This window comes from Anolis carolinensis, chromosome 2 (genome assembly GCF_035594765.1).
Source record: "Anolis carolinensis isolate JA03-04 chromosome 2, rAnoCar3.1.pri, whole genome shotgun sequence".
NCBI lineage: Eukaryota > Metazoa > Chordata > Lepidosauria > Squamata > Dactyloidae > Anolis > Anolis carolinensis.
This window is the reverse complement of record NC_085842.1, coordinates 210095368-210112687: the sequence shown is the minus strand read 5'-3', so window position 1 is coordinate 210112687 and position 17320 is coordinate 210095368. Positions and strand designations below refer to the sequence as shown.

At 41.4% G+C, this 17320-nt stretch overlaps 1 protein-coding gene across 1 annotated transcript in view; it reads right to left on the bottom strand.

Moving 5' to 3' along the window:
• LOC100567570 (retinol dehydrogenase 16) overlaps positions 1-17320 on the bottom strand; it is a 32647-nt gene that overhangs the window by 8482 nt on the left and 6845 nt on the right. Inside the window, exons 2-3 of the mRNA XM_016991105.2 lie at positions 15614-15944; positions 10721-10979 (exon numbers count right to left, since the gene is read on the bottom strand). Coding sequence (XP_016846594.2) covers positions 10721-10979; positions 15614-15926 — 572 coding nt within the window. The 5' untranslated portion in view covers positions 15927-15944. The remainder of the gene's footprint in view (positions 1-10720; positions 10980-15613; positions 15945-17320) is intronic.

Here is a 17320-nt window from a genome sequence, read left to right as displayed (position 1 = left end):
CCCTGAGCTGACTTACAAAATGCCTGACTTACAAAAAAAATAGTTAAGAATGGGGATGAGACAACAGAAAGTCAGGGAGATCTACCTCTAGGAAGGAGAAATTCACTCCTGGAAGAGTTGTAAGGGGAAAAGGTGTCTCAATTGAAGCCTTTTCACCAATCCTTATTTCTACATGTCAATTTTTTCAAAATCCAATTATTTTAGGAATAGAAAGTAAGATAAAATCTTTTGAACAGAGGTACAGACAGCAACACAACAAAAAGGGGGTGTCAACCCTTCCCTATGCTATCCAAAGCTTGCTTTTATAGACAGACAGACAGACAGACAGACAAATAGATATATAGATAGATATTATTGGTTGAAGTTACATTTAAAAATGTGCCTACTCTGACTTACAAACAAATTCAACTTAAGAACAAACCTACAAAACCTACCTTGTTCATAACTTGGGAACTCCCTATAGTGGAATATGCTCTTGCTTTGGAGAGCTGTGAAGTCTCCTTCTTTGGAGATTTTTAAACAGAGAGGCCATCTGCCAGGAACACTGTAATTGCATATTCCTTCATAGCAGAAAGTGGTTTCTTTCAGCTCTGTGATTCTATGTCATTTCATTTCTAGTTTCATTTTTCAACAATTTTTGGTTTCTGTTTTTTTTAAAGATCTTGGGATATGTTGGAGCTCATGGGGGCAAAACCAATGTGCTTTGGATCCATTTTGAACTGGTCTTGTGCAACAAGAACAAAAATCACCTGATTTTTTAAAAATTGATGTATTTTGGAAATTCTGGAATTTCAGGAGATTCAAATTGGGGCCTGAAGGATCAAATATGGCACTTGGACTGCACTTTTCTTCACTCTCGGGTTAGAGTTTTGGATTGGGACTGTAATACTACACTGAATCATGAGACACACTGGATGATTTTGGCCCAGACACTCTCTGAACTTGTCCTATTTCAGAAGGCTGTTGTAAGGAAAAGCAGGACAGAAATGAAGTGAAGGCCCCCTCAAGAGCTCCTACTCAATGTGGGAAGGAAGCAGAAGTGTGGACAGTGCCGGCATAAAGTTTTTGTCCATAACACCTGTCTGTAAATGACTTTTGACCACGGCACTAGAGCAAGACTATATTTGATATCGTATGTAAAGTGAAAACTCTGAAGTAGTAAACCTGGCATTGTCTCACTGCAGTGATTACAGAGCCATCATGACTGCAGCTGCTGTCTTTTCTTCTATAGCTATCTCTATTCTCCTTGTAAAGGCATCTATACTGCAGGTTTGACACCCCTTTAACTGCCATGGCTCAATGCCATGGAATTACGGGAGTTGTACTTTAGTGAGGCTCCAGAATTCTTTGGCAGAGAAGGCGAAATATCTTATAAAACTACCACTTCTAGGTTTTCATAGCACTGAGCCTTGGCAACTGGGGTGTCAACCCTTCCCTATACTAGCCAAATCTTTTATATCTTTTGCAGCCCCTTGTTGTTGCAGCAGGTTAAACTGCTGAGTCGCTTAACTTGCTACTGAAAGGTTGGCAATTCAAATCCGGGGAGCGAGGTGAGCTCCCGCTGTTAGCCCCAGCTTCCTCAACCTAGCAGTTCAAAAACATGCAAATGTGAATAGATCAATAGGTACCACTCCGGCGAGAAAGTAACAGTGCTCCATGCAGTCATGCCAGCCACATGACCATGGACAACGCTGACATTACGGCTTAGAAATGGAGATGAACACCAACTCCCAGAGTTGGACGCAACTAGACTTAATGTCAGGGGAAACCTTTACCTTTACCGTATCTATGTATCTGTCTGGCGGGAGTTACACTTAAAAATGTACCTTTTCTGACTTATAAACAATTCAACTTAAGGACAAACCTACAAAACTTATCTTGTTCATAACTTGGGGACTGCCTGTATTTCACTGTATTCCATTGTTTTTGCCCTTTTATCCCCTCATACACATCAGCAGCCAGTCAGCATTTTGGGGTACCAATCCCCATTTAAGCTATGTTTTGGGGTTCCTTTCAAGAAAATTTTCTTTGGTATTCCAAACTTCACTTCCCATGAGTGTATCAATACTTCTCTTGTGTGGTGACGGCATAATTTTAGCTATAGAAAGATCCTCACTCTGAAGAGGAGACTGCTATTTGTATATTGCAGGTATAGGCAAGCAGATGCTTTCAATATGTTTTAGGATATAGCTCTAATAAGAGCAGGCTAATGGTCTGGGATCACAGAAGTGGACTGCAACTTCCATAATCTCTAAAAGAAATCCTTCTCCTACACTTATGTCACATAACATCTAAAAAAATAGTCTAATAGCAAAGCATTAGCTGTGAAATCTAATCCCACAATTATACTGTGAGGACATCATACTGTATGCATTTATTAGATACATAGATATTGTCTGACAAAAATATGATTGCATAACACAAGCAGTTGCAGATGTTTGAAACACTTCCCACAGTTCAAGTTTTTGGATTTTTACTTCCCCCCATCGCCAACATCACCTCCACCAAAATAAGAGGCATTTATTTTTACATGTGTTCAGACAATGTATAACAGTAAGTGTAGTTTTCTGGTACAAATGTGGGAGAAATGATGATTTCCATGCCCGTGAAAGCTCTTAATGGGGAGCAAATACCACTCAAATCAGGATGAAAACACACCAGACATAAAATATGTAAATAATAAAAGAATGGCTTAAGTTAGATCAGAACTACTTGGCACAATTTTGCTGTTGGTAACTGCTGTCATGTGAAATTACTTTTGGCAATCCCATCAATTTTGTTTTTGTGTCAAGAGCTACTTGAGAAACTACAAGTCACTTCTGGTGTGAGAGAATTGGCCATCTGCAAGGACGTTGCCCAGGGAATGCCCGGATGTTTTAACACCCCGTGGGAGGCTTCTCTGATGTTTCTGCATGGGAAGCAGGTTCCATTAATGAGAATCTGCTCGTCTCTTTATCCACAAAGACCCGCTAAGATCTTGGGGACTCAGAGTCATGCCTTCCTGGATTGAGTCTACCCACCTCCAATGGGGTCTTCCTCTTTTCCTCCTGCCTTCTACCTTATCAAACATCATTGTCTTTTCTAGTGAATCATGTCTTCTCATGATATGGCCAAAGAATAACGGCCTTGGTTTAGTTATCTTGGCTTAGAGAAATAATTTGGCTTGATTTGTTCTAGGACCCATTTATTGGTTTTTTTGCAATCCATGGCAATGTCTAGAATTCCTCTCCAGCACAACATTTCAAAACAGTTGATAGTCCTCCTATCAACTTTGTTCACTGTCCAGCTTTCACAACCTCACATAGAAATAAGAAATATGATGGCATGGACAACCCTAACTGTAATAGTCAGTGATATATCTTGACACTTCCTTCATAGCTGCCCTTCGAAGGCATCAGATTTTTTCTGATTTCTTCACTGCAGTTCGCATTCTAAATAATAATTAAGAAATCTGTATTTCAATGTCTTCACAGTCTATGTACTATAAAGTTATGTACATCACCTGTAGTCATGATTTCTGTCTTCTTAATGTTCAGCTGTAAACCTGCTTTTGCACTTATTTCCTTGACACCACTTTTTACTTTGGGGAGGGGAGTGTGGAGAGGAGAAAGAGGTTAAATGTAGTGGTTTTAATCTGGATCAGATCTCCGTCACCTTTACTTGTAAGGAAGGGGTGGGGGAGTAAGCCTGTTTGGCTTCACACAAGATACTTAGTCTAGCCCCTCAGTGGTGACAATTTCTGAGTAAATGTGTATAGATTGATTTTGTAAAATGCACAGCATCTTTGTTTAACAAGGGATTTACTTTAATCAGCTGAAATCCTGCCTTTGGCTGTAAAGATCTGAGTCAAAGCATCCTAAGCTTCTTCAAAGCAACATGAAGCAATCTGCAGTTCAATCTTCAAGTGAAGATGAGGAAACCTCTGCCCAAGGCCATATTTCATCAAGGCAACTTTTAAGATATCATGTAAATCGAGTGTGGAGACAGAGCTATTCTCATTTCTTTCTCTGCTCCATATGTTCTCCCTCTCCAATTCCTTTGCCTCCTGGTTTGATGAAAAAAGTCTGAGAGATACTGATGTAAAGGCAGCTTCACAAGGACCAGTATAAGATCAAGAAACAAGAAATCTAACTAATATTCTGTTTGTACACTATAGCATAACAACAACAACAACAACAACTTTATTTTTATATCCTGCCTCCATCTTCCCGAAGGGACTCGAGGTGGCTTACACAGACTTGTAGAGTTGGAAGAGAGGCCAAGGGCCATCTAGTCCATCCCTCTCCCATGCAGGAGAAGCATAAATAAAGCACCCTCGACATATGGTCATCCAACCTTTGTTTAAAAGACTCTAAGGTAGGCGCTTCCACCACACTCTGAGGCAGAGAGTTCCACTACTGAACAGCTCTTACAATCAAAATGTTCTTCCTAATGTTTAGATGGAATCATTTTTCCTGAAACTTGAATCCATTGCTCCTAGTCTCCAGAGCAACAGAAAACTTGACCGCTCCTCAATGGGGCATCTTTTTAAATATTTCAACATGGTTATTATGCACCCTCTCAGCTGTCTTTTCTCCAAACTAAACATACCAGCTCCCTCAGCTGTTCATCATAGGGCTTGGTTGCCAAACCTTTGATAATTTTGGTCGCCCTCTTCTGAACACGTTCCAGCTTGTCAATATCTCTCTTGAATTCTGGTATTCAGAATTGGACACTTTATTTCAGGTAAGGTCTGACCAAAGCAGAACAGAGTGGGACTACCATTTATACTCGAGTATAAGCCGACCCGAATATAAGCCGAGGCACCTAATTTTACCACAAAAAACTGGGAAAACTTATTGACTCGAGTATAAGCCAAGGGTGGGAAATGCAGCAGCTACTGGTAAATTTCAAAAATAAAATTAGATACCAATAAAATTACATTAATTGAGGCATCAGTGGGTTAAATGTTTTGAATATTTACTGTATTTCAAAGAAAAACAGTAAACTAACTCTATAAGTGGAAAGCAACAATAACTTTATAATAATCATCATCATCAACAACAACAGCTTCATTTGTACTCTGCCCTATCTATCTCCCCCTGGGGACTCAGGCCAGCTTGCAACATAGTAGCAGGCAAACATATAATGCCTACAGAAATAATGCAGAGCTAGATATAGATCTATCATTATATATACTAATTTCACATGTGTATTTCTCCCTGAAACCTTTGCAAATCCTCTCTCTATGTGCATTTTCCTCCAGCAATATTTGTAAGCCCTATTTATCAATGTTTATATCTATCTAGACATCTGTGTGTGTGTGTGTGCACACACGCGCATTTTCCCTCTGCACTTGCAAACATGTGAGGGTAAAATTCATATATAAAATTAATGTATACACATAGGAACAGATATACAGGTACTGTACATGAAAATCTCTATATTTACATAGGATTTGCAAAGGCCTGTAAACATGAGGGAAAAATTCATATATTAATGTATTTGTAGGGGGAACATCTATATAAATATTTAGAAGCTTTGGGGCATGCATTTACCCAAGGAAGAAATGCAAGCAAAGTCCCCCTAAAAACAACTTTGTCCTCTTTTCCCCTGCCCTTTCCCACCTCTTTTCTTTCTCCCTTTTTCAAACTCTAAGTAGCCAGAAAAGCCTTTTTAAAATTTCTCTCCCCCTCCCAAAAAAACCCACCTCGTTTTTGTTTCCTTAGGAATAAAAGAAATACACACCTTCTGTTGCTCTCTTTTCCCTCCTTCCCTCCCTTTGGACTCAAATGTTCTTGCAATAATAGTAGTAGTAGTAGTAGTAGTAGTAGTAATAATAATAATAATAATAATAATAATAATAATAATAATAATAATAATAATGAATCGTGCAAATTTGCAAGAATATCTCTTTTTTCTTCCCCTTCTGCCCATGCAATCTGGCTTGCAAGGGTTTCTCTCACACATTCTCTCACATTCTCCTTTCGCTTTTGAAAACATTCGCTTCAGCCTGGGAGGAGAAGTGGAGGAGGAAGGTTTTGGAAAAGAAAACATACTGTGGCCTCCAGGCTCCGCTGCTGGCTTGACCTTGACCCGAATATAAGCCGGGGGAGGCTTTTTCAGCTCATAAATAAGGGCTGAAAAACTCGCTTATCTTCGAGTACAGTAGAGTCTCACTTATCCAAGCCTCACTTATCCAAGCCTCTGGATAATCCAAGCCATTTTTGTAGTCAATGTTTTCAATATATCGTGATATTTTGGTGCTAAATTCGTAAATACAGTAATTACTACATAGCATTACTGCGTATTAAACTACTTTTTCTGGCAAATTTGTTGTATAACATGATGTTTTGGTTCTTAATTTGTAAAATCATAACCTAATTGGATGTTTAATAGGCTTTTCCTTAATCCGTCCTTATAATCCAAGATATTCGCTTATCCAAGCTTCTGCCAGCCCGTTTAGCTTGGATAAGTGAGACTCTACTGTATATACGGTATGCCTTCCCTCAGTCTAGAACAAGTATTGGCGAACTAAGGTGGGCAAGCCAACAATTTTCTGGAGTTGAGCAACACAGACTGGATTTGTGATTTTGCTTTTGCTGTTGATATACTGACACACATGAATAATCTGAATGTAAAGCTACAAGGGAAATATAAATTTATATACAAAATGTAAACACATGTGAATGCCTTCAAATCCAAGTTCACTGAGTTTTCAAAACAAAAGTGCTTATAGATTGTCTTTTTTAACTATCTGCTCCAGAATCTTTCCTGGTATTGGCATCTGGTATTGACATCTGGCTGGCTGGTCAGTAATTGTTTGGATCTTCTTTTCCCCATTTTTTGAAGATAGGGACATTTGCCCTTTTGCAGTCTGCTTGAACTTTTCCTGTTCTCTGGGAATTCTCAAAGGTGATTGCCAGTGGTTCTGAAATTTCTTATGTCCATTCTTTTAATACCTTTGGATGCAATTCATCTGGCCTTGGAGATTTGCATTCATTTAGATTAGCCAGATATTCCTGTACTGCCCCTTTACCTATTCTCTGCTGCATTTCCCCTACTGCATCCTTTGTTCCATCCTTCCCAAGTTGCGCACTGTTAACTTTTTTTTTTTTGGGGGGGGGGGGGAGCTTGAGGCAAAGAAAGTGTTGCCTAGTTCTGCCTTTTCTCTGTCCCCTTTCAGCAGTCCATTTCCTTGTTCTTCCTTTTATTATGGACATAACCAAAAAAGGCCCTTTTTAATGTTTTTAACCTCTTCATGAAGATTGAGCTCATTCTGCACTTTGACTTATCTAACTTTATCCCTACACATGCAGGCTAAGCATCTGAATTTATAGAATTATAGAATCGTAAGAGTTGGAAGAGCCATCCAATCCAACCCCCTGCCCATGCAGGAAAAGCACAATCAAAGCACTCGACAGATTCCTCTTTGGCAATTTCTCCCTTTTTCCATGTCTTGTACATTTTCGTATGCAAAAACACTTTAAAGTGCAGCTCACATCAGAAATCAGATAAGTGCATAGCTTACAGCATAAATCTGTTTTGTACAGGAAGGAGGAATATTATTGGTGCCAACAGCCTGTCTCATTATGATAACTATTAAAAAGATGACAGTCAGGAATGGTGGGCATGATTTTCTTGGAGTTGTTGCTATTGGTTGGCAGATATGGGCTACCAATTCAAAATGAAACTCATCAGAAAATACAGAGATAGAGCAACATGTTAGATCCAGATCCAGTCATACTTATTAGTCCCATCCGCTCCAACAGATCTGTTCCAAGAATGATTAATTTAAACCCAAATCAGTATTGGCTACTTCTTTTGAATGGAAGAAACTGAAGAATGCTTTTAAAAAGAAATTATCACAAGGACAGGGAAGACTTCAATCAGGCTTTTGAAAATTACAACAAACAGCATTGTAATCTTCATATTTTTTTAAAAGAACCCATACATTTATTTCAATGAAGAAATGTTATGATTTAATCCCCTCGCCCCCCATCCCAGCTGCTCTTTGCGCCCAGCAAGTCTAGAGGCCATTCTGGCCAAAACCTGAAAGTAACAAGACTCATTTTGAAGGGACCATAAGCCAGAAAGTAGTAAACTATTGCCTATGTAGTTTTGCCTCTGCCTATGCCCCTCCCTTCCTATGAACTGGTGCCTTTCTTCAGGAAGTTCAAAAGGAGAGAAGAAAGCTCAGAGTAAACAAGTTAGGTCATTGGTATCACTTGTGCCAAGTAGGTGTGGAAGGTGAGGAAGACCCTCAGCCATTGGTCAATTCTAGATAAGGCCGAGATATAAAGTTCTTTGTTTGCTACGCACATGTTGCAATGGCCATTTTCATGATACAGCCCTCTGGGGTATGTACGGCTGTTCGCCTTCTCATAGCTATTTGAAAATAAACTTTACTTTTTGCATCTCTCATGAGACTGAGTTTCTCTACCTGATTTCCCTCCTGAGCCAGGACCCTTTGAAGGTAATTGTCTTACAATTTGAGGATCTGTAGGTCCTTCATTCTCATAAAATCTCACAGATAATATACAGAGGACATGACTTCAAACCTCAAGCCTCCTACCCCATCCACTCCCCCCTCTTTAAAATTAAGAGAGCAGAGACCTCCAAATCTTGCACAGATCTTTCAGCTTCAAATGTTGGATGAACAGATACAACCAAAACAGCACTGGTCAGTCCTCCTCCTGCGTACCTTTTGCAGGCTGCATCTAGCCTATGTGCCATATGCTGTGCAGGCCTGCTGTATAGGGTTCCTATATTCCAGGCCTGGACATCCCATGGCCCTCCAAGTGTTTTGGATTTCAGCTCCCAGAACTGCTGATCATTGGACAGGGTAATTTGAAAACTACACAGTGGAGGTCTCTGCAGCTCCATTCTTCTCTTCTTTTTCCTCCCTCCTTCTTCCAAGACAAGGCAGTTTACAATACCTGGAATGAGATTCTTTGGAGAAAGGAGGAAGGAGTGAAGATCTGAGTTCCAGAGACCAACTGCCTTGCCTTGGAAGAAGGGGAAAGGAGAAAAGAGTGGAGCTTCAGAAACCTCCATTTTTTTTAAAGGACCACCATGAAGAAGATAGAAGTCAATATACCTCCAAATAATTTCCCCCTTTTTTCTCTTTTCCTTTCCTTCTTCTCTCCCTCCCCTTTATATCCCTTTTAATGTATTGTATAAAATTTCTGTGTGTTAGTAATAAAAAACATTTTAAAAAAGAGACCTCCATTTTATAGTTTTAAAACTGTGTTGCCTTCGGAAAAAGAAAAGCAGGGAAAATCAGCGGCAAATGGCTCTGCAGTTTAAAAAAAACCAAACGAACAGATACACTGCTGGGTTGCTGTGAGTTTTCTGGGCTGTATGGCCATGTTCCAGATGCATTCTCTCCAGACATTTCACCCACATCTATGGCAAGCATCCTCAGAGGTTGTGAGGTCTGTTGAAAACTAAGCAAGTGGGGTTTATATATCTGTGGAAGGTCCAGGGTGGGAGAAAGGACTCTAGTTTCCATCAGACCTCACAACCTCTGAGGATGCCTGCCATAGATGTTGCTGAAACATCAGGAGAGAATGCTTCAGGAACATGGCCATACAGCCTGGAAAACACACAAAAACCCAGTGATTCTGGCCATGAAAGCCTTTGACAGCACATAGATACACTGCTATTTGTTTGAGGTTGGATTATTACTCCTCCTCATCCCCTTTCAGAGGTAAGTCATTTTATTCTTTAAAAATAACAACAGAAACTGGAGAATCAAAGGCAGATTTTTTTCTTCACACCATAGTCGCACCTCTTTTTTTGATAAAAGGGGGAAAGTGTGGCTGTTATGCAATGAAATAATGTATGTCCATTTCCTGGACCACTAATTTGAACTAGAGGCTCACAATCCCTAGTCAGGATTGGTGAGAGGCCAGCAAAGCTGCTTTGGATTCAACTGAGGCCAGAAAGAGTTGCATTTGAGGCACTACTGATGAGGGCACTGCCTAAAGTCCCACTTCCAATTATATAAATCTTCGCCTATGGATCTATGGACACATGCAAGTTCCAGGGTGGATGGGGAGGATATACCAAGTAGTATAGTGTTTCAGCCTTACTATACTTTAACATGCCTTATTCTATACCAAGTCACTATGTAGTTAACACCCACAAAAGCCTTATTCTTTCAAAACAAAAGTAGCAAACACAGGGCTCAAAATCTGTGGGTGCCTCTCTGCTGGCCACTTTTACAGCTAAAAAGAGAGTTGAGCTGCCAAAACAGTTTAGCTCTCAAGAATCAGAACTGCTGCTGCTTTAGGAATAACAATTCTTGCCTCCAAAGCTCTGGTCTCCAAACTTCCTTCCAAAGGTGCCATTTATAACAATCCTAGTGGATTAAACTGCCTCTTAAGGAGCTTGGGGTTTGCCACTCCTTTTCTAAAGCACGCACTCATGCTTTAGAAAGCATGCTTCATGAACCCCAACAAAATTATTGCTTAATTGAACATTTTAAATTGCTAATCTGATTTAAATTTCCAAATGCAAGGGGTTGCTACACCTATGCCAGTGTTTGTAAGATGTACTTTGAAACCACTGTTACAAGCACATGCATCACCCCAAAGCTGGATTTTCTGGTATTTTCCAAATGTGATGTTTTGCTATTTTCTTTTTTAAAAATGTATCCATTTGCTAAGGAAACTTCCCTCCTTGGACAAATGTGGTTGCAGACATTACTCTGAAAAAGTCATCAAGTAAGAGTTACCTGAGACTGTCGGAAAAAGCCTCCACTCCATATTTAGAAGGACAATAGCCACCGCCAAAGAAGGACACCCGACCCATGACGCTGGCAACATTGACAATTCTCCCCTTGGCTTTTCTCAGCAAAGGCAACATATGTTTGGTTACATCAAACACGCCCAGAAGGTTGATGTCTAAGATTTTCTGGAAATCCTCTTTGGTCAGCCATTCATTGGGAGCAGTTGGGATTGAAATGCCTGCATTGTTCACCAAACCCCAGAGCCCTGGTGGAGAAAAAAGAGTGGAGAAAAGTCAGAAGTCCAATAACATCACCACATTCTAATGGTCTTACGGGTAATATGACTGTGTGGTTTTAATTTATATTTAATCCATATAATTGGTGGTTTTAATTGTATCTGTTTTGTACTCAATTTTAAATGTATTTTATTAAGCCATTCCTACAATGTCTTTCCATACTTTTAATTATATATTTTGTTCCATCCCAATATAGTATGAGCATACGTCTTTAAAATGTATATGTGGCACAATGGGTTAAACCCTTGGACTGCTGACCTTAAGGTTGGCAGTTTGAATCTATGGGACAGGGGGAGCTGTGGCTGTTAGCCCTAGCAGTTTGAAAACATGCAAATATGAGTAGATAAATACCGTGTTTCCCCGAAAATAAGACAGTGTCTTATATTAATTTTTGCTCCCAAAGATGCACTAGGTCTCATTTTCAGGGGATGTCTTATTTTTCCATGAAGAAGAATTCACATTTATTGTTGAACAAAAAATGAACATTTATTATATACTGTACAGTAGTTGTTATCACAAAGCAGCATAACCAGGCAAACTGTGAATCCTATCAAGAATTTCTTGTTACTACCAATATTTCCATGTAGAACACTCTATGGTACGTACATTTACCGATCCTGCATGCTCTGGTGTTCTGTTCGTTGGGCATGCTTCCAAACAAAAACTTTGCTAGGTCTTACTTTCAGGGGAGGCCTTATATTTAGCAATTCAGCAAAACCTCTATTAGGTCTAATTTTCTGGGGATGTCTTATTTTGGGGGAAACAGGGTAGGTACCACTTTGATGGGAAAAGGCAGAATGATGCTCCAAACAGTCATGCCGACCACACAGCCAGGAGGTGACAGTGCAGGCTTGGAAATGAAGAAGAACACCTCCCCAAGAGCCAGAGATAAGCACTGTCTCCAGAGCCGGAAATGAAAGAAGAAGCCTTTTCCTTTGTCTATGTATGTGTATCTCATTGTAACAAGGCATTGAATATTTGCCTGTGTTTGTTTATATACTGTTATCCATTCTGAGTCCCCTTGGGGAGAAGGGTAGAATATAAATAAAGTGTTGTTGTTGTCGTTGTTGTTCCTGTTCCTGTTGTTGTTGTTATTGTTGTTGTTGTTATTATTATTATTATATTATTATTATTGCATTGTCTTATGGTTTGTTGACTGTAATAAAGGCATACTGTATTGTACTGTAATGTAAGGATTTTACCCCTCTGAAGAATCACATGCACACATATGCAGACAGGGCCGGCCCCACCATAGAGGCCACGTGAGGCAGCCGCCTCGGGCGCAGGTCCCCGGGGGGCGCCGTCAGGCTTCCCCCACCCCAGCGGGGACCATGGGCCTGTTCGGCGATGAGCGAGCTCCACATGGCCGCTGCCAGCTGGGCAAGGCCAGCCAGGCCAGGGCACACTGGGCGGGAGGTGGGACACCGCCCTGACAGTGCCCTGCCTCCCACCCAGTGTGCCCTGGCCTGGCTGGCCTTGTGGCCTGGCTGGCCTTGTCCAGCCGGCAGCCGGCCGGGCAAGCCTTGTGGCCTGGCTGGCCTTGCCCAGCCGGCAGCCAGCCAGGCCCGGGCGCACTGGGCGGGAGGTGGGGCACCGTCAGGGCGGTGCCCCGCCTCCCGCCCAGCATGCCCTGGCCCCGCCTCCCAAGCAGCGTGGGAGGCAGGGTCAGGGCGAGTAGCACGGGAGGCGGGGCCAGGGTTGGCCCCGCCTCCTGCGCTACTCACCCTCACCCGTCTGGCCTTTTCCAGCTGGCCAGACTGCAGCGGAGGTCCCTCCAGGCCACGTGGCCTGGAGGGACCTCCGCTGCAGTCTGGCCAGCTGGAAAAGGCCAGACGGGAGAGGGCGAGTAGCGCGGGAGGCGGGGCCAGGGTTGGCCCTGCCTCCCGCGCTACTCACCCTGACCCCGCCTCCCACGCTGCGTGAGAGGCGGGGTAAGGGTGAGCAGCACGGGAGGCGGGGCCAGGGCGTGGAAGGCGGGGCCTGCCGGCACCGCAGGAGGCGTGGCCATGTGCCTCCCGCGGCACATGGCCACGCCTCCCGCGGCGCCAGCGGGGGGGGGGGCGCTTTTCCCCACCCCCACTTAATATTTTAAATTATCTCCGGCCGGCCCTGTATGCAGACAAACACACACTCTGCAAAGCACAGCTTGATCAGCAAACACTGATCTGGCAGACAAAGATTTTTTTTAAAATTTAAGCAAGCCTTTAATTCTTAAAATTATGTTTTAAATGTGTTGTGAGTTGTTTTATAGATGTTCTATTTTTGATATAATTGTTCAACTAGTTTTGAGCTTTCTTACCTCTACAAGATGCCACTGAATTTTGTTATAAACTGTGGGTCTTATGCCAGAATAAAGGTAGATTATAAATTAAAGAAAGAAATAGGAATACAAACTGTTCAAGGCATGTTGATGGCCAAGTTACAAAATCCAAGTGGCACTCAACAGAGTAGTAAAACAACTCAAAATTGACCATGTTCAGGCACATTTTGACAGTAATCCATTTGAACCCTGCAATTCACAGGAACTTTGTGCAAGTAATGAAAGAAGACAACATTCAAAACCAAAACTGAGGAAAGGTAGGATTGTATCATAAAGAAAATATTGCTTTTCCATCTAAAGCTATAGCACAAAGGAAGTATTGTTTCCTTGCACCGGTTCTGGGGAAATGAAGAAGTCTTTTTTCTGCTCAAATACATGTAATGTTCTACTTACCTACCAATCATAATAGTGTCACTCATTTATATCCATGGATTCAACCATCTATAGTTTGAAAATATTCAAAATGAAATTCTAAAAGCAAACCTTGATTTTGCCATTTTATATAAGGGACCCCATTGGATCATGCCATTGCATATACTGTAATGGCACTTGAGCATTTTGATTGGGATTTTCACAGGGTTCCTGGAACCCAATCCCAGATGATATCAAGAGTCCATGTATAAAATACCTTTGTGCGTGTGTATAGTGTGCAAACAATTACATATTTCTTAAACTGTTTAACAAACAAAACTTTATGTCTGAATTAACAAAATATTTTAGCTTCTGCCTTCTCCAGTGATTAGAAACAAAAGTGAGCTAAATCCAAGGTAGTAGATTAAAACTCTACCTTGGATGCTTGAAAAGAGATAGTTGGACCTATTTATTTATGTCATTTATATCCTGCCTGTCTCACCCTGAAGGGGACTCAGAGCAGCTTACAAGTTATATGCACATACAATATATTATATTAGTAATATTACATGTAAGATATAATATACTAGCTGTGCCCAGCCACACATTGCTGTGGCAAAGTGTGGTGGTATGGGAAATAAAGTATTGAGGAATTGGTGGTAGTTAGTATATTTACGTAGCTCCATGCAGTTATGCTGGCCACACGACCTTGTGGCTGAGGGGGTTGCTATGACACAAAGTGGGCGGGGCCTAAAGTGGGCGGGCCTACCCTTCTGACTGGCAGCCAGGGGGAGAACAGCTCTTCCTCGTCCTCCATAATTTGGGCTTTATTTTTCTAGGTTTTTTATTGAAAGACATAGATTGGATGACTATGTCTTTTGAGGCAAAATTTGGTGTGATTGCATTCAGTGGTTTTGTTGTTTACTACATGGGAAAAATGCACATTACATTTTTATATAGATAGATAATAATTATATTATTATATTGTGTTTTTAGTAGTATTATAGTGTATTACAATATTATGAACAATATATGTACATACAATATATTATATTATTAGCATAGCACAATATTAGTATTATATATTACTATATCGTTTTATGGAGCCCCCAGTGGCGCAGAAGGTTAAGCCATTGAACTGCTGAACTTGCTGACTGAAAGGACAGCAGCTCAAATCCGGGAAGTGACGTGAGCTCCTGCTTTTAGCTCCAGCTTCTGCCAAACCAGCAATTCGAAAGCATGCAAATGTGAGTAGATCAATAGGTACCACTCTGGCGGAAAGGTAATGGCGCTCCATGCAGTCATGCCGGCTACATGACCTTGGAGGTGTCTACGGATGTCGCAGGCTCTTCAGCTTAGAAATGGAGATGAGCACCAACTCCCAGAGTTGGACACAACTAGACTTAATGTCAGGGGAAAACCTTTACCTTTTTATATTGTACTATTCCACTATACTGCAATATTATCAGTAATGCTACATGTAATATATAATATACAAATATTATATTGTATTATTATTAGTATTATATAGGATGCCACATACTATTAAAAAGCTAAACCAGTTTTGAATAACATTTGAAAACTATCATTTTGAGGATCTTCTCAGAGGAGGTAAATATGCTACAATTATTTGGTTTTGCCAAGCAGAACAAAATTTGTCAAGATTTATGTCCCTAACTCTTAAAGCTGCTCTCGCAAAGCAGTCAGGGACTGCAGCATGTCTTTCTGTGCCACAGAAAGCACCCCAGCCTTTCCAAATGTACAGGTCAGCTATGACAAATTTTGGGGTTTTGGCTCAACCGTCTAATGCAGCATAAGGTGGCTGCCTATTTTTCTAAAAGAAACGTGTTTTTTTTAGTAACCACAAAAGAGCTGCTGGCCCAGGCTCAAAACCACATACAGAATCCAAGCCCTTCCAAGCTGCACCCGAACCTTTGTCTCCTACGATGCCTTTCGCCCACGCTGCTGCCTGGGCCACGCTTTCGGTCTTGGTGACATCCAAGGAAATGGTCTGCAGACGTTGCGATGTTGCCTCTTTCAGTTTCTTTGCCCCCTCCTCCGTGAAGCAGCCTGCCAGGACTCTCAGGCCACGGGCATCTAGTTGCCTGGCCACCAAATTGCCGAAGCCTGAATCACAGCCAGTTATGAAGACATACTTCTCTGTCAGGTGGCTTAAGATCTGTTTCTCACGGTACCATCGGCATAGCAGGTAAAGACCCAGGAAGGCTGCTAGGTATAGCCACATGGCCAAAGGTTGCTTTGGCTGGAAGAGAAGGAGAAGGTTTATGAGATGTGATCATTTAATGATGGGTGAGAACAGTACAATCTTGCAAGGATTTAATATCCCCTCAGGAGAAGGTTAAATTGCCTCTGTGTCTGTCTGTCTGTTGTCTCTGTCTCGGTTCGATGTGTTTATGAGCATTGAATGTTTGCCCTATATGTACATAATGTGATCCGCCCTGAGTCCCCTTCGGGGTGAGAAGGGTGGAATATAAATACTGTAAATAAAATAAATAAATAAATAACACGATATAGCAGCTAAAAGACTATAGATCTGAAGTCTGCAATCTGAATTTCCTCTCTGCCACAAATCCAGCATAGTATGATACAGAGGTAGTGTGTTGGGCTAAGGGTACATCTGCACTGCAGAATGAATGCAATTTGACACCACTTTAATTACCATGGCTCAAAGCTATGAAATCCTGGGAGTTGCAGTTTGATAAGACACCAGGTGGCAGAGAAGGCTAAAGGCCTTGTAAAACTACAACTCCCCTGAATCCATAGCATTGTGCCATGGAAGTTAAAGTCATATCAAACTGCTTTAATTCAAAGTGCAGATGCACCTTAAAGGAGCATTTCAAGTCTGTCATCCAATGACAAGTCTCAGAATTTGACAGAAAGGAGCCATGGAAGTCAAAATGATCTGACATTGATGTAACTTCATAGTGCTGTTACACCCAAAATGAAATTCAAACTGTTATACCTCCAATTCCCTCCTCTGTATTGATTTTGAGATCTTGGGCACAATATTCAGCTGTGATCAACCATGTGGTTTTCAACATCCAGTGGATTAATAAGAATAACACTTAAAGCCTTGGTTGCTGTGAGATTTCCAGGCTGTATGGCCATGTTTCAGAAGCTTCCTCTTCTGACGTTTTGCCCACATCTATGGCAGTCATCCTCAGAGGTTGTGAGGTCTGTTGGAAACTAGGCAAGTGGGGTTTTTATATCTGTGGAATGTCCAGAGTGGGAGAACGGACTCTTGTTTGCCTGAGGCAAGTGTGAATGTTGCAATTGGCCAGTTTGATTAGCATTTAACAACCTGGCAGCTTCAAGGTCTGGCTGTTTCCTACCTGGGGGAATCCTTTGTTGGGAGGTGTTAACTGGCCTGATTGTTTTTGGTCTGGAATTCCCCTGTTTTCAGAGTGTTGTTCTTTATTTACTGTCCTGATTTTAGAGTTTTTTTTAATACTGGTAGTCAGATTTTGTTCATTTTCATGGTTTCCTTCTTTGTGTTGAAATTGTCCACATGCTTGTGGATTTCAGTGGCTTCTCTATGTAGTCTGACATGGTGATTGTGAGAGTGGTCCAGCATTTCTGTGTTCTCAAATAATATGCTGTGTCCAGGTTGGTTCATCA